This window comes from Amia ocellicauda, chromosome 2 (genome assembly GCF_036373705.1).
Source record: "Amia ocellicauda isolate fAmiCal2 chromosome 2, fAmiCal2.hap1, whole genome shotgun sequence".
Taxonomy (NCBI): Eukaryota; Metazoa; Chordata; class Actinopteri; order Amiiformes; family Amiidae; genus Amia; species Amia ocellicauda.
Window position 1 is genome coordinate 31,818,561 of NC_089851.1, and position 24,873 is coordinate 31,843,433.

A 24,873-nucleotide genomic window follows, 5' to 3' on the forward strand; every position below is an offset into this window, starting at 1 on the left:
ATAAATGAAGTGGATAAGCTAATTCCCGTTAGCCAGAAGAGCTGAGTCAGCGAGAAGTGGCAAAACAAACAAACGAGAGGAGGGTTTGGGTAAAGAGACGTTTTATGAACAGATTTCATGTTTGATTAATGGGTGCAGATTTCATATTTGATTCATGAGAAATACAACATGCATTTCTAAGACATAGCATATTTCAGACTTAACAGTTCTTTTATTGTGCTCCTTAAAATAAAATTCTAGTTCTTCGTGAAATGTTTCTGTTTTCATGTTTTGAGATTGTATTCCCTTAAAATGCTGTCTTTTCCTTATTTCAAAGCACTTTTCATGATATGCACCCTGGCAATATCAAATGAAGTATATTTGTTTTCAAGGAGACATGAGACATTATGTGATCGTGGTGAAAACCTTTATTAAATCATTTTACAATATTTTGTAATAATAATAAAAGTTAACTAATAAAAGTAATATATTCAAGTGATTAAGTATTGGCTTAAGGTAAAGCACAATGATAGCAGCTTTCTTGTAGCAGCAAGTCAAGTCATTACATATTTGTGTGTGTGCATATATATATATATACATATTGTGCATCCACATGTTGTGCAACTGCACATAGCCATAGCAGACATTGTCTGGATAGTGAATCAACATGAAATGATAAAATAGTTTTTGCAGTGCACTTTGTTTTAGCATTTACAATAACACATTAACATTTATATTTATTTTATTTCTAAAAAAAAGTCAATATTAAAAAAAACTTGAGAAAACACTTAGGTGAGGTAATCATGGTGATTTATACAGTTATGTACAATGTCTTACTATTTACAATGAAATAATACAAATAAGGCCACCGTTTATAAAAAATATGTATACCCATTGCATATTGAAAGAAAATAAATAAGGATATATTTGTTAAATAGTCTTTTAAGTTCTGTGAAAGTTTCAGAAGATACATTTTCTGAACTGAAACAAATAAATACAACTTTAAAAATAGATACATATTAAAAAAGTGTCTGTGAACTGGTGAACTATTCTAAATACACAAGGTGAAATTAAACAAGAATTGAATCTGTGAATTTATTCCTGTCCAACCAAAGATGGGTATTGCTGGCAGTCCATTTCTCCTGGGAGATCCAGAGATCCAGCAATCATTTTACCATTCCAAGGTGTGACACACCAACACTTTCCCCTTTGGCTTTCTAGAGATGTCTCACACTGTAATGAAAAAGAAAAGAAAGGAAAACAGTGAGAAACACTGGAGTTTGATTTACAAACCAAACTGTGTATAAACCCATCAAAAGCCAATTGACACTGAGTGAAGCACATAGATGGACATTAAAACACTTCGCAAAAATTAATAAAGACAAAAGTGATTTTAAAAAGAAAACATTTATCAATACAAGCACTCTGTATTATAAATTGTGCTCACCTGTTTAGGGTTATAGAACCCGTGTTTGTCACAGTTGGGAAGATAAAACTTAGTCTTCTGCTGGGATTTTGTAATCTTTTCCAGGGCTCTATGTAGATCAACTTGGCATGGACCCTAAAAAAGACACAAATCATGAGTTGTAAAGTAATTTGATTGTTTACGTACTACATGTTCTTTGGGAGCAATATACACCCTGCCTTGATTACAGACTAGATGCTTACATTTCACTATGATTCATATGCTGCAAATGTCCTGGATTAATTTCCAAACTACTCTGGATAATCACAGATAACTGCTCGGCATAATACAGGGAATTCCCTGTACTAAATCAAATTAGTAGTTCCTTGTCCTAACAGGATATTGCATCTTGATTGAAAAGGCTGTGCAGCATAAAAACAAACAACAACTTTAAATAATTACAGCCACCACAATGTACTTGTACCAAAATACACTATCTAGTCCTGTGATGGCAGATATGTCAACTTTTTTCTAGGCTGTGTATTAGACAGATATTTGATTGCCTTTCAAATAATACTAAATGGTGTTGTGTGGTATTCTTTGAAAAATCTGGACACAAGCATAAAGGAGTCAGCAGAGTTTTGACCTTTTCTCCCAGCACACTTCATGTCATGGCTACCTATCAAGCTTGACTCCTTGAGAACCATCTGCTTTTCACTGGGATGGTGGGATATTGACTAGGATTTACTATTTTCAGTTCATTATTTCAAACACATATCCAGACACATGTGTCCAAATAATAACACCGAGGAAGGAGCAGCAGACCCACAGCACCATGCACTAGCAGTTGAGTCTATCCCTTTACAGTAGGTTTTCACCGCCACCTTCTGGTAAACCGTAAGCACTACTCTTTTTCCTTCTTCTCAGATATATCAGTCGTCTCGGCTGCATTTACCTGCTCCATGAGTTTCTTTCGGTTGGCATTGATATTGGCTTTCATGCTCTCCTGGGCTTCTGTCGCCTCTCTGGGCTCGAAGGGCTTGCTGTGCGTGACGTGGCCCAGGCGGTACTGAAGAGACACCTGGTCTCGGTCCACAGCCATGTTCTTAGCATTTTCATTTTCTGGAAAACATGAATAGTAGTTCAGCCAATGAAGTCTCCAGGTACTTGCCCATGAAGGTGACACAGTGCACTGACAAAGTGATCCATTGAAGTCTATGCGTAATGACCACACTCAAAAGGAGTGTTGCAATTCTACAAAACGAAGCACTGCCTGCGCACGACATAACGAGGTCAGCACAGCCAGGCTGTCAACACGTACATAAAGGCAATGTATGAGTGTATAGTTGCGCACCTGCAGCCTGCACAGCCTGGATCCTGGCGGCTTCTGACGGCTCCATGCACACGGCGTGGCCTCGGATCAGCGCATGGAGAGGTCGCTGTTCGCCCAGCTGCGGGTGGCATCGCAAGCCAGTGCCGCAGCGGGCCGTGTACACCCCGCACAGGGCGCCCTTCTGCAGGGCACAGGCGTAGCAGCAGCCGCAGCCCGGCTCCTTCAGCACCTCGGCGCAGTCCGGCGCCACGGCGGGGCACTGGAGCAGGGTGTCCGCGGTGCAGGGCGCACACACCAGCGGCTCGGGAGCGTGAAGTGGAGAGCCCTGGGAAAGGGCCAGAAGGACCTGGGCCACTGCTGCCACCCCAGGATATCTCAGAGATAATAATCCACGCATTACCAAATAAATAAATACAATAAATACAAGAGCAGGGGTACTGTGTAAGCTCGTGTTTTGGAGTAGAATGGCTTTGGCAGCGCTGGGCAGTATTTATGTAGTAGATTGACCTCCAAGGAATGTCAATGTTTGACGCATTTGTAATATTAATTATTTCTTAGGGAAGGTGTATGCTACAGGGCGCTGCGGTTGGCTTGCGCAGTTCCGGCCACAGCGTGTTTGATTTAAAGGGCGTCAATATTGACTCTGGAACAGGGAGTCCTTCATCTGGGAAACAAAGCGCAGGCATGACTTCCTCTGTCATATACATTCATTAATTGTAGGGCAGAAGCAGGTCCCCTCCACGCAGACGTCTAGATGTGTATCACGAAAGATTGCAGATGAGTCAACACTGACTTTATGGAAAGCGGTCACTTGACAATAACATTGTGCTATACGGTTTAATTATTATTTTAATATTTACTGTCTCTTGTACGCTGGCCCTGTGGTATACACAAAGTATCATCCAAAGTATGACAACTCGGTTTAGTCTAATAGAGATGTGGCTGTCCTCCTTGGTCCTGTGTATAGTTGTTGTATCTCTGAGGCAAGGCTACTCATAATAGTAAACGTGGTGATATATGTGCATGAGATGTATATATTTATGAACACAAATGACAAGTACTAAATATAAGTATGTGAAATTGCAAACGATCATGAAAAACCACAATCTGCAAGTGTAGAGAAACATGAAGTGGGAGTGTGTAAGTATTTGACACCCAGGGTGCCCAGGGTGCCAAATGCCCCCTCACTGGCCCTAGTTGTAGCAAATGTAAAACACATGGGAATGAATTTGGTGTGATGATTCTAATTGTATAGATCAACTGGACGTGGGAGTAACCTAACGACAGAGAATCCTGTTGCTTTCTTTTTATTGTTGAAAAAACTAAGGTTTAGAAGAAAACACAGAAGTTCACAAAAGTGGGCAGGCAGAGGTATGGAGAAAATAAAATCAAAGTGGATGCATTGTTGTCCAGAGAGAAGAGGTTAGGGAGGAGGACATTTATTTTGAAGTGTTATCTTTTTCAGTCCAGCAGGTTCGCACATGTCATCTAATTCTCTATGCTTGTGCAACTAGACACGTTTACTTTTAAGGGATTTTTTTTTCTTCTGTATATGTAACCAGGCTGGTTAAATCTGTGCAAAAAACACACTGGGATGGTTTGTTTAAAAACAAGAACAGGGGATATTCCTGAATAATGAACTGACACACAACCTGATTATACTGTGTTGACCTTGATCCAAGGACAACAACAAGAAGAAAAAAGTTATCACTGGATGAACATCATCCTGAAACATTAAAAGTTAGTCTTGCTGTCGTATAAACATAACAAGAAATCATCCCACAATACTGCAATTTTAATGAATACATGAATATATACTGAACATATGCAGATCTTACCAATAAGCTTGCCAAATCATATCCCCATGTTGTGTCTGTTTCTGTCTAGTGTAAAATACTATATTACAGATGTTAAAAATAACATTTAGTTTCAGGATCTACATACTTTGTACTTAGGATCATGATTTTAGATTGTCAACAAATATTTTTAGATCATAATTGGGATTTGCATTTTGGGTCTCACTTAGATATAGGCTACATATAAATACTGGTAAGTAAGTATATATTTGTATTGCAAAAAAAAAACACTGGTTCAGTGTACAAAGAGAATCATTGAATCTTTACCCATTACTTTTATGTATGCGTGCAAAGCTCTGGACAATTCAATGGGCTCTCAGCAGCCCTATCAGTAACCTGCCCTCAATTCATAGCAGTATCCTCTGATAAATGGCTTATCGCATGCTGAGGGCAGATGCTTCTGTCAAATTAGTTTTCTGAAGCCACAATTAGAAACATCTAATTTGGTTTTGTGAAGTTTTAATTTCCTAAATGGAGGCATACTTGATAATCGGTATCATTAAACAATATAATTGTTGTCATTTTATGGAATTCATTGTTAATATCTTGAGGCAGGCAATGTTTGTAGAATTGGTGAATACACTTGTAAATAAACTTAAATTTGCAGCTCAATCATAGTTTCCTGCTAACTGTTACTTCCAGGCTGTTTACATTTCCCTATGTTTATTTTCAACACCTCCAAAACATATTTTCTTAGGTTTTACCTTTTTATATCTTCTCAAGTCATTATTAATAATTCTGCATTTGAAATAGGTATTAAGTGCAAGTAATATGTTTTTACAGCACAATTCAAAGTAAGTGTTGAGGTGTAGACCGAGTCCTGGAACATGACAGGGTTATGGGTTTATTGCTCATTTTATCTCAGTGACCTTGACCAGCAGTGAAATGAAGAGAAAGAGATAAGCAAGAGAAGGTGTAATACTAGAAATATTTACAACTCCTAATTGCTGATTTCCTGGTGTAGTATTACTTTGGTCTTGAAGTAACATCAGCAATGTTTTGTATATGTATATCTTGTGTTTTGTTAAAGCCTCTGTCTTTTTTCTTATTTTGGCATGTGTTTGTGCAGGACAGCTGTAAATTAGAGTTGGGCCGGTGGTATATTGGTTGTATGTTTTTTTTTTTTTTACCTATGACTTTTAAACCCACTCTATCTGTATAAAAAAATCAATAAAATAGAAAGATTGAATGTTGTTAATGTATTATAGTTTTGTTGTTTGTGAATGGGGTTTATAATTTGGTAAAACTGACATACCAAATGTATCCGATTATCTTGTATATGCTTAATTTTAAATCTTTATTTTGTTTGTTTTCAGTCTGAAAATATTTGTATGTAATTATAATACCCAGTATTGCATGCTTTACACTTCAAACACAACATTTTAGTTGTGCTTTAAAAGTTTAAACAAATTCAAAAGACCTGTTTAAAGTAAAAATGGATACAATAATTTATTTCAGATTTAACCATAATTATGATACCAAAAGCATTTAACCAGCTCCAAAACTGATGATTTAAATAAATATACCCTTTAATCAACTTTGCACTTATCCACCGTCCTGGCATATGCATGTCTATACAAAAACAGACACGTGCAGAATGCCTCACACTTACATTTGCCATAATGTGAACTGAATTGTTGAGTGCTGGTGGTAGTGGGATTTACACTAGTTCTGTATTAATCTTCCACTGTAGTCTGGTTAAGGTTGATCACATAATTGTGCCTGACTTTGTGCAGTTTTTGACACTATCTGTTGTGTATGCTTACATCTTGACAATTTTAAGTACACAGCAATATTACATTGCCAGAGGGATCAGATGGACTACTGAGGAATTACAAGCATTCAACATTTTTTACATCTAAACTCACTAGATGCAAAACAGTTTATCACAAAGTTGCCGTAAGACCGTTTTCCTTTCCACAACTACCCTTCCTTATGTTCTGTGATTTATTATCCCCCACTGAATTAGCAAGGAACACAGCTTTGTGCAACAAATTATCTCAGCATTTGTCTTTGTCTTCACTTCCCTCACATGTGAGAATATTAGAGGCCTATATAAGCTGCTATCTCCCAGTAATGGATTATACTAGAGTGTCATGTGCTCTGCAGACGCATGGACTGTGATGTTTTTTCAGTGTGAGCGATGAAGCAAGACGGGGAACAAGATGAAGGAAAACATTTTTATGTTCTTTTTTTTTTTTTTTTTTTTTACTTCGCTGCCATTTTCTAATTACTAACATCATGCTTACTCATCATGAACGATTAAGTTGTGTAAGATCAAAGAAAAACAGAAGTCCAAGGTCAAGGTCCAACTTCAAAAACAAGGGGCCCCATAGAGGTAGATGAGTGGAAGAGCACTGAGTAAAGGAGTTCATGTTTATTGTTTTAGATTTAATCACATGCCTGGATCCAAAGTAGAACTCAGGTCCTTGACACCCATCACACCATAGTAACAGTAAGTTCAAATATGAAACCGTACTTAATGCAATACACTTAATGCAATGCATGTGCCGTATTTATTCAGTGATGTCCATTTACTCGATAAGTAGTTCGTGCTGAGTTGCGGCCTCAATGTTTTCCAGTTGGCGAATTACCCATTCCCGAACACGCAACTTCTGTGGAGAGAAACCCAAAAGAAACTGTTTTAGTTCTTCTGTAAATTCATCTTGTACTAGCACTTTCATCTCCTATTTTAAATTCAGTATACATTCATAGAAGCCACTGGGCATTAATTGAAAATATTAGATTTATGTAGAATATTCCATGACATTAAGAGAATATTAAGAGACTTTATACACCATTGTTTTCACATTGCAAACTCCCAGTACAAAGCTTGGAGCTAAAGTAAACCCACCCAAACCCAGGAGCGCTTGGGTAATTGTGCACTGCCACATTGGGAATCCTGCTCACAGCCAGATAATAATTCAGATTAAAACTCTCTCTAAAGTATAGGGACCTACGTGCACTTTGGGGTGTAGTCCAGCACACTTTGACCAACTGGGGAGCTCTGAGAAGTATATCTATATTCCCTCAGACTACGTGAATTAGGGATGGGGCACTAAGGATAAATGAGCTATTATTTTGGTGGAGTGTAGGGATGTGTTAAGATAATGTGTGTTCAGTTTATTATTTGTATACACTTTATTGCAGTAGAAAGAAATGTATTGATTTCTAATTACGATATCTCTAAATTAAGCTTACCGCTCTCAATTTCTGTGCTTTACTTGGTCTACTCTTCTTAGTGCTTGTGCCCATCTGGAATAGGCTGTAGTGTTGGGGTGTGTTCCTGGCCAAAGATCTCCTTCCTTGTGTAGATTTAGGCAATGCCTTTTCATGTGATTTTCTAGTTTTCAACACCTCCCCCAAGCTCTTCCACTTCTGGGTATTAGCCAAGCCATCGCTAGAGAACTGTTGAGTGGAGTTTCCAATCTGGGAGTCAAATAGCAAGAATGCATGCAAGTATTATCTGATGAATATGGAGAATTGCATTTGCTGAGCCTTGAAAAAACATGGTCATTGGTTCTTTCTTAGTAGTTTAAAAATTGTGTAACTTGGAAGAGAAGGCAATTAAGACCAGCACTAGAGAGTAATGACTCCCACAGATGGACCAGGCTGCTTTGTAAGGCAGTAATCTGCTCCTACATACATTCAGCATGAGCAGAATTGCATTTCTGCACTGCCATGGACAATGTCTAAAATAAAAGTGTTAAGGTGTTGTAATGTGATAGGCAGTCTGAGATTTAGCATATTTATATTTAATTCCTGATTTGAAAACATTATTTAGAATCTGGTATAGTTAGTCAACTTTTTATTTTTGCAAACCAGCCATGGAGCAGCTGCAAAGGAAAAACAAATATGTACACAATATTCAGACACCTATCCAGCTAAATGTAATGTCCGATGGCTCTAAAGTACCACATCCAAGTAATAGGGATGTAAATTATAAATATCAAATGGGTATTAACAGATGTGAATAGGAATATCCTCAAGAAATGACATTTATATTGACTTGGCATTGCCCCCTTTCTAGACTTTGTGGGGAAGAGAGAGTGAACAAATACATAAATAATTAATACATAAATAAATAACACAACTTTTGGAGATATAGTGAAGAGTAAAGAGTTGCAATCAATGCAAATATTGCTTAACTCAGTCATCAGAAGGGATTCTGAAAGAGTTCAAAGAAGAGCAGCATCGAAGGAAAGGCACTTCCACTTCCAAGCACTTCAGATACATTTATGTGGATAATAGCATAAAAGTTGTGCTTTTGCTTATTCCACTGTTGTGATGATGGTAGTACAATAGCTATGTAGGCCATGGTATCATGGAGATAATAAATAAATCCATAAACAAGCATGCAAATGTATAGCATTACTATATAAATATATTTTTTATAGTAAATTGTAGCATTTTATGCAAACAACATTTTTCTAGTTTATAGTTTCTTTAAGTTTGAGTAAAATTGTACATCTAAAGGTAAGTTAACAAAGATTAAGCCTTTATTGCTTTAAAATGCATTCAAGATCATCATTAAAGAGTACAATACTGATAAATCCTACCTCGTGCAACTTAACAGCTGGTTTGTTCCTTCTCTCAGAGACATGCTCCTTTCTTGCAGGGAGCACACAATCTTGAGAAGGACTGTTGGCATCAGTGAGAAACTTCTCAAATAGACTTCTCAATCTATCACTCTTCTTGAATGCTTGCTGCGGTTCCTGTGTTTTTAATGAAAGATCTTCTTGGAAGGACTGAATTACTGAAAGGGATTCCCCCCTTAAACTAATTTCTTCATTCAAGACCATTTGTTTGTAGGATTCTAAGCCCTGAGAATTTATTCTGGATTTTGAAGTTATCAAGACGTCCCCAGTCGTACTCTTTTCACACAGTGTGCTTACTGTAAACTCTGATACTTCAGAGCGTCCAGGAGTGCTGTGTTTTATCACTGAACAGGATTTCCGCCCAGGTCTTTTCACAATCAAGAAGAAAGATTCATCCTCAGGTTCATCGCATTCTTCTATTGTCTCCAAGTATTCCATTTTCTTTTCAAGGCATGAAAACCTTAAATAAGAGTATATGCTAAACAAATAATGAACTATACGAAATGTATGACCTTTAAATACATCTTTAAACAATTCACCTGGCAGACATACCACCATACCACAATAGTGAAGGTGGCAGCTCCAGTTATCATGAAGAACAATCTCAAGTCAAGTTCTTGAAGGTCACCTTTATTTTGGTGACTACAGTAACAAGCTTCAAAAAAATAAATAAACACTCTATGGTTACTAATTTAAAATGTTCTGAACAAAGACAAATAAGTTGAAATGCATCCTTATATGTGCTTGTTTAAAAGAAAAGACTTTGAATATTGAATACACATGAATCACCAGAAATCTAGAATCCCTGAAATCCAGAGAGAATGTAACTTTGGTAGACCCAACAATGAATTTAAATGCCCATTTGTGTATTAGTCATCTGAGTATATTTAATACTCTATATTCTTGTGCAATTGTTCATATACTGAAGTAAATAATTTTTGTAAGGATAATCTAGGAGTTTTGTATTGCTATATTTGTACATCATTGCAATAACCTCTAATTATGGTCAGTAAGCTATAAGGGCTGTTTTCAATCCATTATTCTTATATAAAGAGATGGAAACCCCCAGCAGAAAATTATTTTGTAGACATCTGCCTGAGAGCTGTTAATTATATCCTTCTATTGTGAAATGTAAGCAAAACATCCCTTCTTTAGTAATGTTCTTTACAGGAAGGAGGTCCAGGCAATTCTAAACACAGCAAAATACAGACACACTTATCGTCAGTGGAAATATTGTTAATGTTGAGTGGTATTTGTTTTTCCCCCCATACAAAGTGATGAAACTCTTGCAGTTCCTATGAATGTGTGGTTTACACCCACCAAAGGAAATACACAAACTGTTGTGAACTGCAGTCAGTTTAATACAAGCTTGAAGCAAACAACCCACTAAAGATAAGTGTGAGAAAGAACTATAATGGAAGATTGATTTATCTTATCAAGGGAAGTGAAAAACAGATCATTCATGTCTATAGTTGCAGAATTTGCTGATTAAAAACTCATAACTGTGGTGAGGATGACAATGTGGAATGGATTAAGTGGACAAAATGTTTGGCAACTTAATGTTATTATTGAAATATTTTTTAGTACATTCTAGATATCTTGTTAACGTTTAATAGAACACTAAGGGCAAGAAAGAACAAATCTACAGTGTGGATTCGGTAAAAGGGTAAAGAACATGGGGAAAAATCTAACCAAGTGCACAAATTAAAAATACATACAATAATGTAAAACTCAAAGAAAATTAGAAATATTAATCATTTTATTAAATTAGAAACAGTAAAATGACTACCAGCACATAGACTATTATACAAATGAGGGTTATATTGAGGTACTGCTGGTACACTGTGATATTCTGTGCTCTAAGCAATGGTGCAATTTTAAGGTGAGGGCCCTTATGTCACTAAGCTGGAAGTGTAACAGTCGTTCGAGGTTAATAGCACTGAGAACAAGTCATGGCCTGCTCAGAATACTGACCTCAATTCCATACACACATAGTTGAACAGCGATGTTTCTGGCGGGTCTCTGTAAATAATCAGCACATTTACAACTGGGAAATGTTGAATTGGTCTGATGAAGCCAAAAATTAGTTGAGTTAGGTCATTAGGAGCTCAGTGGTAATTCAAATCTAAAGACTCTCTGCCCCTCCAAGAGCAGGAGAATCTAAAGAGATCTACAACACCTGTTGGGCCTTCAAAACTGGAAGTGAAGAACATTGTCCTATTATATCAATTGCGAACATTTGTCTTTGGTGTGGTACTTAAACCTTTTTAAATGATTACAAAAGGATAATAGTGGGGCGTCAAATTCAATACCTCTAACTTCTAATTTCATTTGTACATTTTACCTGGCATCAATGATTGAAAAGTTGTATCACAGTACAATATTCCTAGGGTGGTTGACACCTTTGTGTTGAGCTTTCAGGGGTCCCCAATAGGGGAACTATGAAAGTTTTAGTATAAACATAACAACAACAACAAAAAAAAACACATCTGAATAATCAAACCTTAAAACAATCTGAGATCTCACAATCTGACATCTCATGTCAGACAGAAAAATAAAATTCTCCAAATGCTAGTATAATCACACTTAAAAATGCTTTTTGATTTATGATGTATAATGAAAATAAATTCTAGAAATGTGCAATATTTACCTCTTAAATGAACTACAGGACCATTCCTTGGGTCTGTCAAGCACTTGATATATTTCCTTATATGTTTTTGCTATTCAAGCCACAAATGTTTTGAAACTTATTAATGTAGCAAAAATTTCCACCTGCAGTTAATAAAGGACATGCATATTTGCACCTGCTTATAATGATTTAAACAGTTCAATGTCAATCACCTCAGACAAAGATAAAAAATGAGAAAAGGACAGGAAACAATGATCCTGAAGTATGCAGCTAGTTTTAGTTTTAATTTTAATTTTAATTTTAATCCTTGAGCACTTGTCTGTCATTGTCTGTGACTTTTGTATGAGATTGTCTTGATCCATAAGGGGCTCAAATCACTTAAATAAATTACTCTAATTATTTTCCAGGTGTGATTTGTGTGACAATGTAAAGCAGTGGTTTTCTTATTTCAAATGAGCTGTTACTTTATTGAAACCATATTTGAAATAATAAATTCCTTAATTTGACTTTATTGTTTAACTTTGAGAATTTATGACCATTTATGTAATTTTATGTTTCCCTAACTGTTTAAAATAAAGTAAAAGCTCCAATTAGTCAAATTGCTTAAATTAAGGGTTCAATTAAGTAATTGAGAGCACAGCTGAAACAAAAACAAGCAGGGCAGTAGGTTGAAAACCACACATGTAAAGATACACACGCACAAAAAGTAGGTCTACAATCTTTGAATCAATGATTTACAGATGTTTCTACGATGCAGTAAATTAAGTAATTAGACCCCACATAGACCATATATGTTAAAATATACCTTTGAGAATTATTTTAATCTCTTAAAAAGATTGAGATTTTGAGTTGTGTATACAATGTTAAATGCATCTTGAAATCTACAATTGCACAATAGTTTTTAGCTATGTAAAAATGTAATTGAGTTAAGAGGTCAGTGAACTAACAAAAAAGCTAAAAAGGCTCAGATTATATAAGAACTTTGACTCAACCACCAACTGATGATTCAAAAATCTATAATAGATGCTAACTTTCAGTTTTATATACCAACACTTTTATTATTGTCATCATTAAAAATGACATAAATTGATGTTAGTTAATAATAATTATAAATCATAAAAGTGATATTTGTTTCTTGTTTATTAGTTGCACTGTATGTCATGTATTTTTTAACTATCACCATTAGGTTTTTAAGGGACAGTGCTCTTTTGTGTATACACAAGCGAGTGGTATTAGTATACACATCGTACAGATATTCACAATTAATACTTCTAGCAGTCTTTTAAAAACATCGTCGACCAAATACACATACACACTTAACTTATGTTCTCCAAAACAGCTGGCCACTGACCTCAATCCAATTAAATTTGGGGATAAACTAGACATGGTTCGGTATTGCTCTGCCCCTGTACGTAAAAGGATTGCAGTAACTAGTCAGGCAATTAGTTGGCCTCTCTCTCTCTCTATATATATATATATATACACACATTAAAAAGAGTTTTCTTACAGTTATTATAGTTCTTTTAAAATTCTGGAGAAAAGCTCAAAGTAAAAAAAAAATAGTTCTTTCTTACTGTACATATGTCCAAATGTGTGTGTATGTATGTTAGTGTAACATAATTACACTAACGTCCTGTATCACCGTGGAGACCAAAACAAGTATCCTGGGTAGTTTATTTCACTGCTATGTATAAAAAGATCATAGGCAACAAATTCCAGTTTTACTGTATCCACTGTTAAATATTAACACAAGAAATGAAGAAAATCTGCAAAGTTATTTTTCAATTTTGTCAACAAATACAGTACATTAAGCAAGTCTCTTTGAATATCCAGCTGGAAAACAGAGTGCAATCCACAAGTCGTGAATGGATACTTTTGAAAACATTCGCTTTCTATGATACAACTTGAAAGATGACTAATGTTTACTGGAAATACATCCCACTGATATGGCCCTTTATGGTTTAGTGTCTGATAATACATTTTACAGATTAGAGTGCAACTCCACCAGAAAACAAGTACGTGAAAAACAACAGGCAGCATCCTGATTGCGGAGGTGTAGTATTTACAAGGTCAGCGCTCTATGTTTTTAAGCAAATGCATTCCGGTTGTCAGATTTTTGGCATGCTTTTAAAATCCCACAAAGTTCAGTTTTGCCGGTTACCTTACATGGCCAATGTTTTTGCTTCAGCTTCCTTGTCCAAATTGAACCTTGTTTTCATTTCAAAAGGCCATCTTGCAATGCAGGTGATGAATAACACAGCAGGGCTAACAAGCTTTACATAAAAAATGTCAATGAATGTAATTTTAAAACGGTCACAAAATGGTCTTACTTTGCATTATATTAGTTCCATGAACATTCCATGTTTTCTTCCCCTGTAAACTGGATTAAAATAACACATGGCAAGGAACACAAACATAGAACTAATTCACAACAAGTAAGATAAAAAAACAAAACAAGTAAAATATGATGTAGAAAGTCACAATGCAGCAATATGATACATGGGTAAAATGCAATACGTGTGCTAAGAAGATGTAATCACATTCATTCAGGTGTGTCATTTACAATTATGGAAGTCTGAGTGGGAATATCCATAGACAAACACATTCTGGATCGTTTGTGCAACACAAACACTCCTTGAGACGATGAAGTTGCTTTTTTATAATTATTTGGCTAAACATCCCTTATCACAGTAGTATGAAACACAATAAATTACATGTGAGTTTTGTATTATTCACACAAAAGACAATCAAATTCCTTGTCACTTTATTCTACCACATGCAGTATGGCAAAGTCTTTCCCTTGTGCTATGGATGTTTTTTGGGCTGGGAAAACATGGTTACTCTCGTTAGGAACAATACATACCCCAGTACACTATGGGTACATAATTGTTGGCTTCCTTAGTCAAATTTAGACTGTCAGGTTACTTTTGTTCCTTTTCCCTAATTGCTGTCCAGTGGGATACATTAGAAGTTGCTTAAGAAGGATGAAGTTGCAGCATAAATTATAGCATAATTATGCTATTAAATGCAGCTCACAAACTTTGCTTTTGTAATTATCAGGAGGAATTTCTTTCTGCTGTGTGCAGTTCCTGAGGAATTTGCATAGATTTGTAAAAAGTGACATACACTATTCAAGGCTTTACTTTCTGTGCTGTAATCTATTTAATTTATTGAGAGATTATATGCTAAGCTTTTAACCTTATGCTTTGTTTTTGTTTTGTGTGTGTGATGTCAAATATCAGTCTACTGTAGTTACACATTACCTTTCCATGAATGCACTGCATGGCCAGAATTGATCCCGATTATCTTAACTTGATGTGCTGGGTACTTCAGTTATACAATGTTTCTCTGGGCTGCTTGATCAATAACTTGACTAAAAACATAGTGAGACTTCTAATGTATCCATGTATTGCACAATGCCTACCTTAACGCTAAATTGTTTTAATTTAAATGTTATATTAAAGACATAAAATGTATAGCAAAGAACAAGCATACATTTAGAACTGTTAAAGCAATGATAAAGACAGAGTTTGCCCCCCATCTGCATCGTTAACCCCATCGATGAATTCAACAGTTAAATTCAAGCAAGATTTTTTGTTTATTGTCTTTTCATAATACTCCATTAATTATAATAGTGCAAACACTCAGTATAAAAGTTGCAATAAGAAATGTACATTCACATTTAACATTTTAATCAATCCACTTGGAACATAAAAATAGGACAAATATTGAATTGTTCAGATTACCAATTTTGTAAAAGACTGGAAGATACTCTACAATATCATATATACTTACAAAATAGACCCGTATTATTTATGAAAATATCTAATTCACATTAAAAGCCTACATGTTTACCAGTGATTTTATACTGAGATAAACGTATAGTAATGGTTTCAAAAATTAAGTTGTAGGCCACAATATTTATAAAATATAACACTTTTAGCCTACTTTTTTTTTTTTTATTTCCCGCTGCTAAAGCTAGAATACTGTATGTGTCTCATTTGGCCCCTGAAAACATACAGCCCACAGAAACAACAACGCAGCCAACAGTTTTGTCCTTGCACAAAGAATTGTATAATAAAAGCAGGAACGGTTGAGACCTCAACAAAGACTATGGAACTTTATCTTGAATTACAGAAAATTGATTAAATGATGCAACTTAAAAACTTCTCACTGGTAGTCTGTTGGATTAACTGTTAATGTGCCACTTCACAAAACGGACACACCTGGTGTCATCAGGAATCGAGACATGAATGGTGGGAATACCTGTGACTAGGAGCTCATAAAAGCAGATATGAATCTATCACCCTGTTGAGCTCACACTGTAGAACCGAGGATAATGTTAGCGCAACACTATCTTGCTCATAGAAAAAGTAGCTAATTCTGAATATTGTGCTTTTGATGTTCAAATTCACATGGACAAGAAATTACTTATTTTGAAAGACCTAGTGATCAGGAGCTAAAGACAAACAGGCCAATATCCTTGGGGATTTCTTGACAGGAAATAACGGTCAAAATGTGGAAAGCAGGAAAAAAATCTATGTAAAAAATGGTGCTACTCCAAAGGCCCCCTAAACAAACATTACAACTAGGCTGCTGCCTATTACAGTGTCACATGGCTGTAATGGTAACAATATATTGGCACATTAAAAGTTAAAAGAGCCACTTACAGACTGGTGACCAAACCAATACACAACAAAGCCCTGAATTAAATTCAAAAGAAAGACAGACAGAAAGGATAAATCACGGAGATCATTCCAAGAGGCCTTCCTACATCCTCACACTCTACATCCCATGACCCCCAGTAGAGGCACTGAGAAAACACCAGACACAAGGATGCGCAAGGACCGTAAAAGCCAGGAAGTTAAAGTTTACATTCAAGTAGGTGTTTGTTGCCGTCATGCATTACTGAAGCAAAATGTATTCACCAGTTCATGCATATAAGCAGGAAACAGTTAAGTGTTCTAGGATTTTGGCTACAGTACATCTCTAACCCTGCAGCGTTAGAACCCATTCGAGAGTAAGGCTGGTACTAAGTTACATGCAGAAACTACAAAAAATGATCCAGAAAATAAGTCAATGAATCAATATAAGAGTGCAGGAGACATTGCAGGAAGAGTATATCAAAGAGATAACGGTTAGTTAAAGACCAACACTGAGGGAGTCTTGGGAAGATGTGCCCTTTGCATTTCCTTCCGCAGAACTGTTTACTTCAGCTATAAGTACAGAGCTGAGAGGTTATCATTCTCAGAAGAAACAAACCAAACAGAAACCCTTTCTAATCATCCGACGAAATCAAACCAGCCCAAACCCACATGATTTTGTTGTATGAGACTGCAATCACAGCCAAATGAGACTGAATTAAGGACATTGGAATACAAAAAAGAACCTCAGCAATGGACTATCACTGTTATCATTGACATGTTTCCCCAGCACGAAAACACAAACATGTAGTACAAGATTGTTGCATGCCTTAACATGTCTAAAAAGGGAGAGATTTGAAGATACTTTGGGACAATATATACTTCAATGTTTGTTCAGGGAGCCCAACATAATGCTATTGTCACATGACCAGTTGTTTTGAGATTTTTATTGCTACTATATATTGAGCTAGGAGATATTAAAATACAAATCTATGTATCCATATGTTTTAAAATAATATCATGTTCACTGCATTTGGCAGTTATTATGGGATGTTTTCTCATTAGAGTTGAGCTAACAATAAAAGTAACAAAATCCTTTACAGGGATGGACAAAGGCAGAAAAAATTCTATAGGGATTTATTGTAACCTTGTTTAGATTAAATAGTAATATATTATAGACCTGGATCAAATCAACTTTTATCCATCCCAGTTTTTAGTTTTTTATTGGACTGTGATTACGTATATATATATATATATATATATATATTTAAATATTATGATTTATCTTAACACTACTATTACTACTGTTACTGCTAATACTATTACTACAAGTACTACTACTATACTACTACATCTACAGCTACTCTTAAAAATTCTACTGGTTCTCATCTGAATAGCATACTGAAATACAATAATAAGCAAAGGCCTTTGGGCTTCAAATAAATTAACAAAAAATACTTGGAAGGTGGTCTTAAGGACATAGTTATTACACAAAATTTCATTCATTACAAAAACCAATGTCATTCACTTTTTTTGTTTTTTACATCTTATATAAATGTATAATGTGTAGCTTGACATATTTACAAAATTAATACAAGTATATTAAAGTGAATATTTAAAAGGCAAATATTTTAAACACTGTACAAGGTTAAAAATAAATAAGGCAAAACAACATGTACATTTTGAATGGAATGTCAAAGTTCTTGTTTCAGAGAGAGTTAAAGCAAAAAGGCCTCTTACATTTATTTTTTCCCGTGCCCACAAGAGGGTGATCAAGGGGTAATATGGATATGACAATTACCATGGCAACGTTTTCATTGATTGCATCTCTTTAAAAAAAAAAAATTCCACATGGACCAACCAAGTAATATTAAGGATAGTAAAATATCGAGTTCATTTTCAAAATAGGCAATCATCCAAACAAACAAATAATTAAATGACAGATGGAACAGCATTAATTCATATCAGGTGCTTACTGTCCTGATGTTTAAACCACTTACATACAATACACATATTAGACAATTAATAATGCAAAAGTATAATTTGGACCCTCAGATCTTGAGTTTTTGTCTGTAAACAAGATGCATCCAGTCCCATAGACGGCAATAATAATTGATTGATTTTGTCCACTTGATTTCGATGAATGGTGTTTTTATTTAGTTAGTCATTTTAGAATAGCTTTAGATTCACCTTTAATTGTAACAGCCAAAGCTGGAATCTAACCCTTTTAGGGCATTGTATGTCAAGGTAGAAAATGTTCACCATCACAGCAAATCGGCTCACCTTCTCTAGTCAACCAGAGAATAAATTTGACATTCCCTTCAAAAGTATTGGCCAGAAACTGCATTTTAGTTTTTAGCAAACCTCATATATTAACCACAAATAAAAAAACAATAATTAGTCACTGCAATACAAAATCCTAATAAAAAAAGTATTGTATCAACATGAAGTAGAATTCAAAGATGTCAAAGTCAAGGATTTGAGTAAGCCAATACTGTCCCATGTGAAGGAGTCTCTCATTTTGAAACTTTTCTAACAAGTCACTGTCAAAAAGAAAATTAAAAGATTTGTCTTTAATATAAAATGTTAACATAATTAAGGATCAGAACCTTTGAAATACAACCCCATATGACATCATACTACTTTATTAAGATATTTATTCTGGAAGGATAGAACTTATTAGTTCCTGAGAACATGCTGCAAGGCTGAAGCATTAACACATATTTTCATAATTTTGAAAACTATATGATTGAACATTTTCTGACATGGATTTCTTATAAAACATAGGAAAATAATGTTAAGTGCAACATTTTAAACATTTTCCAAAATAATCTAGCTGAAATGCTTTATTGGGAGGGTGACATACGTCATCCTTTCTATTTAATTAAAACAAAAATTAATGGTTTATGCTGTTCGGTTTAAAAATACAGGTTTTGAAAATTCAAGTTGGTCTTTATTTTAATATAAACATTATTCTTCTTTCATACTGAAAATGAATTTAGAGTATAGGATGGCCTGCATTTCACAGTTATTACTCACAAGGTTAAATATAGAATGTGGAATAGTCAATTTGTGTTTTTTGACCTAAACATAAAAAATATGCATTCCCGTACTTGGTGCTGGTGAGAATGCTGAGAGCTTATGAATATACTACTTATGTTCCAATTGGGGCCCTTTTAGTTTTAGCTGCAGGCAACATTTTCTGAAATAATAATAAAAAGTACACACACATGCATATCTATATCTATATCTATCTATATATATATATATATATATATCTATATATATCTATCTATCTATATATATATATATATATATATATATATATGATTTTGAAATGCATCTTCCTTTTTCATTGAAAGCTGGAATGCATTGTATTTGTTCAATCAACCTTAAAACGTAATATGTTTATCTATCTATAGATATAAATATTTCTTCTTTATAATAAATATTCCAGTGAGGAAGCATGACAATATTGCAGGAGCAAGCTAAAATGCAAAAATATGTTCTACCACTGTAGAAAATTAATGAGTGAAATACTTAATTTTCCCTACTGTACTGACTGCAATCATTTTCCATCGGTCATTTAAACAGGCAATTATTTCTCATAAAAAAATAATTGTTAGTTTTAATAGTTACTGTGTTACTATCTTGTTTTGACAGATGGTTTACTTTAATCCTGTGAACACATTGAAAGCAAAAAAAGTAATAATAGGGAAACCATCATATTACCCAAGTACCTTTGGGTGATTTATCTTGGGTTTATTTATTTATATATAAATGAGGTGCTCATCAATGTATTTAGCATATTTGAGAGGATTATAGTAAAGAATAATGAGCAATATCTCCCTCCACATTTTCCCTCTCTGTGCCTTGGTTGCTGCCAATATTTTAACTGTCATTTAAGTAGGAATTATGTTTAGCAATTCAGGGGTGAATTAATTTGAATAATTGCTTAAATGCTTTCAGACAATTTGCCTGTAACATTTTTTGTTCTAAGAATATCCAAATGTATGAAGAATGTATACATATGTCCTAAGCAAACATGGACATAGTCTTACATATGCTGTGCAAGAAAGATCACAGTTCTTCTAAAAACTCAATTAAAGAGACCTGTCAATGGTCATTGTTAAATTATTACCACTATCACAGCCTTAATGATTTTAAATTACTGGTAAGCTGAGCAAACAATTTCTTCATGCTTTAAAATTAAAAGGCCCCACTATAAACATATTTTTGAACAGTAAATTTTGTGCTGTTAAAATACCTTTTAGATTAAGTCATAATAATCAATCAGATAAAAATATGATACACTCTAAAGAAATGTAATTATTTAAACTCCTGGTATCGAAAGATAAATATTATGATGATTGAAAAGTAAAACTGCATACCAACACTATGAAAAACACTCAAAAAAAAAAAACAGAAGATATGTGGATGATTCTTTGTGCTGAAAAAACAAATTAGTTTGAGTATGGTCACCTTATTGTTTTTATAATCAGGATAAATAATAATAATAATAATACATTTCAAGACATATACCTGGTGAGACCATTACAAAGAAATACAATTATCATCACGATCTCAGAAAAGTTATTGAGCTCTAGAAAGCAGTCACAAGGCTTTTGATTTCAGTATATAAACACAGACGCTGGACCCCCCTCTCATTTCCCTTTTGCAGAAAATTCAGATTTTGGTTTGACCAGCCAAAAGCATGAGGGCTTTCAAATTACAAAACATAGTAGAGGAAGACTTGTTTCCCTCTGAACAGAAATTCAACATTAGCCTATATCGAGATCTTTATATTGTCATACTTGTCCCTGTCAATTTGATCCTTTTATCCTTAGCAAGACCCTCTGATGGTTTGCTGTGCTGGAAGAGATTCTTTAAATTTGGAAACTTGGGTTCCTACCATCTGAATAACAAAGGATGAAGTCTTATTGTTATTTTCTTTCTTTTTGTCAAAGTAAGATGAGTTTATATAAGCACTTTCCAACCTTAAATTAGGACCAGTCCTAACAAAGTTGTTAGCCCTTGTTACCTTTTCAACAAGTTCGTTTTTGTAGCGGAACCCAACATTCTCTTTGGTTGGATTGCAATGATCCTTGGTTGTGCATTTGCCTAAGACCTTCTGGTGAGTATTCAGGCATTACTGGAGTTTCCATTTCTTTTGAGATTGCCAATCCTTTTTTTTTTCATTTTAAGGTACAGTCACCTAAATAATCCCTTTGTGTTTTAAGCTTCCTTCACAGCTGGCACTGATGGAAGGTAAAGCACAGTCTGATTTGCGTGTGTCGTCGAGGCCTGCAGCGTCCCGAGGCCTGCTTTTACCGTGAAACTTGCGACGGATGACACTGAAGGACAACTAGTTCCCAGCTTCGTTTTGATGTTGGCTCGTCCATATGGGTACATTTTATGTTCCAGACTCGTCGACTTAGTCTGTGAGTTAGTATCACTGCATTTCCCATCCAGAAAATACGTCAGCATTTCTCCTTTGCCTTTCACGCTGACCTGCCCACGGCACACAAGATCATAATTACACTTCTTCAGCATTCGATACACTTCCTCTGTAACCTAGAATCAATAAGGAAAAACATGTCAAACATATATATATTAATGTATGTACATATCGATAGCATACATCACTGATTAACACCAATGGAATGTTCCGAACCATTTCAGATATAAAAACTAAATTAACAAATATATTTCTCCAGAAATAACAGTACAAATATGTCTTTGCAAATGTATGCCACAGTTATTTAAGGACAGGAACAAACTTTGTTTTGAAGCTTTGTCAATTATCTTACACATAGGCTATGTTTACATGTGAACTTATTTATGTTTAAGTGACACATCTTATCTGGACAGCAAGGGTATTCTTCGGGTGTGATTCACCCATTTACATTTGTCATTTAAAGGGGAACTCCACCAAAATTCCACAGTTTCTCAGGTTATTCTATAAGTAGAAACATTCTGTGCAGTGAGCTTTTCATGTCTAGCTCATTCTATGTACCAGAATTCAGAGATTGAGAAATATGCCCTGACATCACAGGGGTGATAATTCTGGAGCTGCTTTACTCTTTACTTACGCGTTCTCCAAAAGGGAATCCCGGCTCTTAGTTTTGTTCTGGCCGCTGGCAGAAAACTGAACTGATTTTTTGACTGAACACCAACTTGCTCTCGACGCCAAAGCTTAAAAAAATTTAGTCAATTTGTATTCCAGCCTTGGTAGCCTGAAGGCTTTTCCAGTTTTATTTTTGTAATACCCAATGCTACTTTTTTTTTCTCTGCCTAAAGAAATTATGATAATATTATAATTCTACTGTTAATTCTATATGTGTAACAGATGCCTTTGGATTTCAGCACATCATGTATTTGCATTAGCATTTTGTGAGGTAAACAGTAGGACCCTAGCCATGCATGTGGTTATAAGACGCAGAGGTGTCAACAAGTCATTATTTGGCAAGTCCAAGTAAGTCTCAAGTCTTAAATTTTGAGCTTCGATTCAAGTCTTTTTTATAATTAATTACCACTTATGATCTTTTTTTATACATTAAGTAATACAATACATAACACAGCAGATTATCAAAAACATTATTGTCCATATATCACCAAAATAATGTGATAGTATAATAAATTTATATATATATATATATTTTTTTTTTTTCACACCTGCCTAAAACGTTTGCACATTACTGTATATATATTGTAACGGGTTGGGGGGCCCATCACAAGAAAGGGCTGTATGTAGGCGGGTTCTGGTCTTGAAACACATAGTAGGGAGGCAGTCAGAGGGTACAAAACAGGGTTGCTGTTGTTTTATTTGCTCCCCTCAATGGCAAAACTAACAAAACAAAACCTAGCTCTGTTTGAGCACTAACTAAACATAAATGGTCCCTAACTACAAACCAAAAACTCCTAACAATAATAAGAGTATGACAGGGGCAAGGCAGGTTCCTAATCAAAGTCCGTAATCAAAGTTAGTTACCGGTGGGAGGTTGTCAGACAGTCCGGGGTTTAAGAGGGAGAATGGTCCAGGTCCAGAAAAAGGTCCCCAGCCAAGCATGCACACACTGGTTCACTTCCTGCTTCCTTTTATAGGGGAAGTGGTGGGCAGGGCTATGGCCATCAGGAGCCCTGCTGGCTTCTGGGGTTTGGAGTCTTGGAGGAGAGGTTTTGTAGTCTCCTCCACTGAAAGACCCGCCCTGATCCCAGCCTTGCCTCTCACACTGCCACAATATATAAATATATATATGTACACCGATCAGTCATAACATTATGACCACCTGCCTAATATTGTGTAGGTCCCCCTTTTGCCCCCAAAACATCCCTGACCCGTCGAGGCATGGACTCCACTAGACCTCTGAAGGTGTGCTGTGGTATCTGACACCAAGACGTTAGCAGCAGATCCTTTAAGTCCTGTAAGTTGCGGGGTGGGGCCTCCATGGATCGGACTTGTTTGTCCAGCACATCCCACAGATGCTCGATTGGATTGAGATCTGGGGAATTTGGAGGCCAAGTCAACACCTTGAACTCGTGATTCATCAGACCAGGCCACCTTCTTCCATTGCTCCATGGTCCAGTTCTGATGCTCACGTGCCCATTGTAGGCACTTTCGGCAGTGGACAGGGGTCAGCATGGGCACCCTGACTGGTCTGCGGCTACGCAGCCCCATACGCAACAAACTGCGATGCACTGCGTGTTCTGACACCTTTCTATCAGAACCAGCATTAATTTTTTCAGCAATTTGAGCTACAGTAGCTCGTCTGTTGGATTGGACCACATCAGTGAGCCTTGGCCGCCCATGACCCTGTCGCTGGTTCACCACTTTTCCTTTCTTGGACCACTTTTGATAGGTACTGACCACTGCAGACCGGGAACACCCCACAAGAGCTGCAGTTTTGGAGATGCTCTGACCCAGTTGTCTAGCCATCACAATTTGGCCCTTGTCAAAGTCGCTCAGATCCTTATGCTTGCCCATCTCCTACTACTGAGCCTTACTTCAAACATAAGTAGAAGAACATCAACTGTGTTTGCTAGATGTCTTCATGCATCAATGAAGTATTGTACTTGTACTACAGAATATTGCACTTGCAAAATATCAAGTTGGACAGAACCCTGTAACTCATCTGTGCACGATGTGGTCGTAGAATTAGTCCACCATGGCTGAAAACCCGCTCAATAGGTGCACTTGTTGCTGGTACAGCTAATGCCCTCACTGTCACATTAAAGAGTGATGGCAGAGTTTTCCTATTCATAGCCCAGAACAGGAGGCTTGTTTATCCTTCACACAATCTGAGGTACTGCCTGATGAGTGACGTTTTTGATACATATTTTAAGCAACTTTAGCACTTTATGACTCTGTTTAGAGATAACTGGCTAGCGATCTACTAAAATTAACACTACCCGATTGTGCTAGAATGTAGA

General features: G+C 35.8%; 3 protein-coding genes across 4 annotated transcripts in view; all 3 read right to left on the reverse strand.

The window, feature by feature from the left end:
• Positions 1 to 384: 384 nt before the first annotated feature.
• On the reverse strand, positions 385 to 3,196 carry igfbp1a (insulin-like growth factor binding protein 1a). The gene is made up of 4 exons (XM_066723005.1): positions 2,739 to 3,196; positions 2,340 to 2,506; positions 1,427 to 1,540; positions 385 to 1,212 (listed from the first exon to the last, which is right to left on the reverse strand). Exons 1-4 carry the CDS (start codon positions 3,112 to 3,114, stop codon positions 1,075 to 1,077), a joined length of 795 nt encoding a protein of 264 aa, XP_066579102.1. The 5' UTR covers positions 3,115 to 3,196; the 3' UTR covers positions 385 to 1,074.
• A 3,440-nt stretch (positions 3,197 to 6,636) lies between these two features.
• Positions 6,637 to 13,730, reverse strand: LOC136768675 (uncharacterized). Of its 2 annotated transcripts, none has more exons than XM_066722993.1 (4): positions 11,822 to 13,730; positions 9,133 to 9,631; positions 7,775 to 8,002; positions 6,637 to 7,188 (listed from the first exon to the last, which is right to left on the reverse strand). In XM_066722993.1, exons 2-4 carry the CDS (start codon positions 9,607 to 9,609, stop codon positions 7,108 to 7,110), a joined length of 786 nt encoding a protein of 261 aa, XP_066579090.1. In that variant the 5' UTR covers positions 9,610 to 9,631; positions 11,822 to 13,730; the 3' UTR covers positions 6,637 to 7,107. The 2 variants fall into 2 exon arrangements, with proteins under 2 accessions (XP_066579090.1, XP_066579084.1); XM_066722987.1 differs by having other exon boundaries at positions 11,146 to 13,730.
• Positions 13,731 to 19,810: 6,080 nt separating this feature from the next.
• adcy1a (adenylate cyclase 1a) overlaps positions 19,811 to 24,873 on the reverse strand; it is a 105,472-nt gene continuing 100,409 nt past the window's right edge. Inside the window, exon 20 of the mRNA XM_066723019.1 lies at positions 19,811 to 22,017. Coding sequence (XP_066579116.1) covers positions 21,679 to 22,017 — 339 coding nt within the window. The 3' untranslated portion in view covers positions 19,811 to 21,678. The remainder of the gene's footprint in view (positions 22,018 to 24,873) is intronic.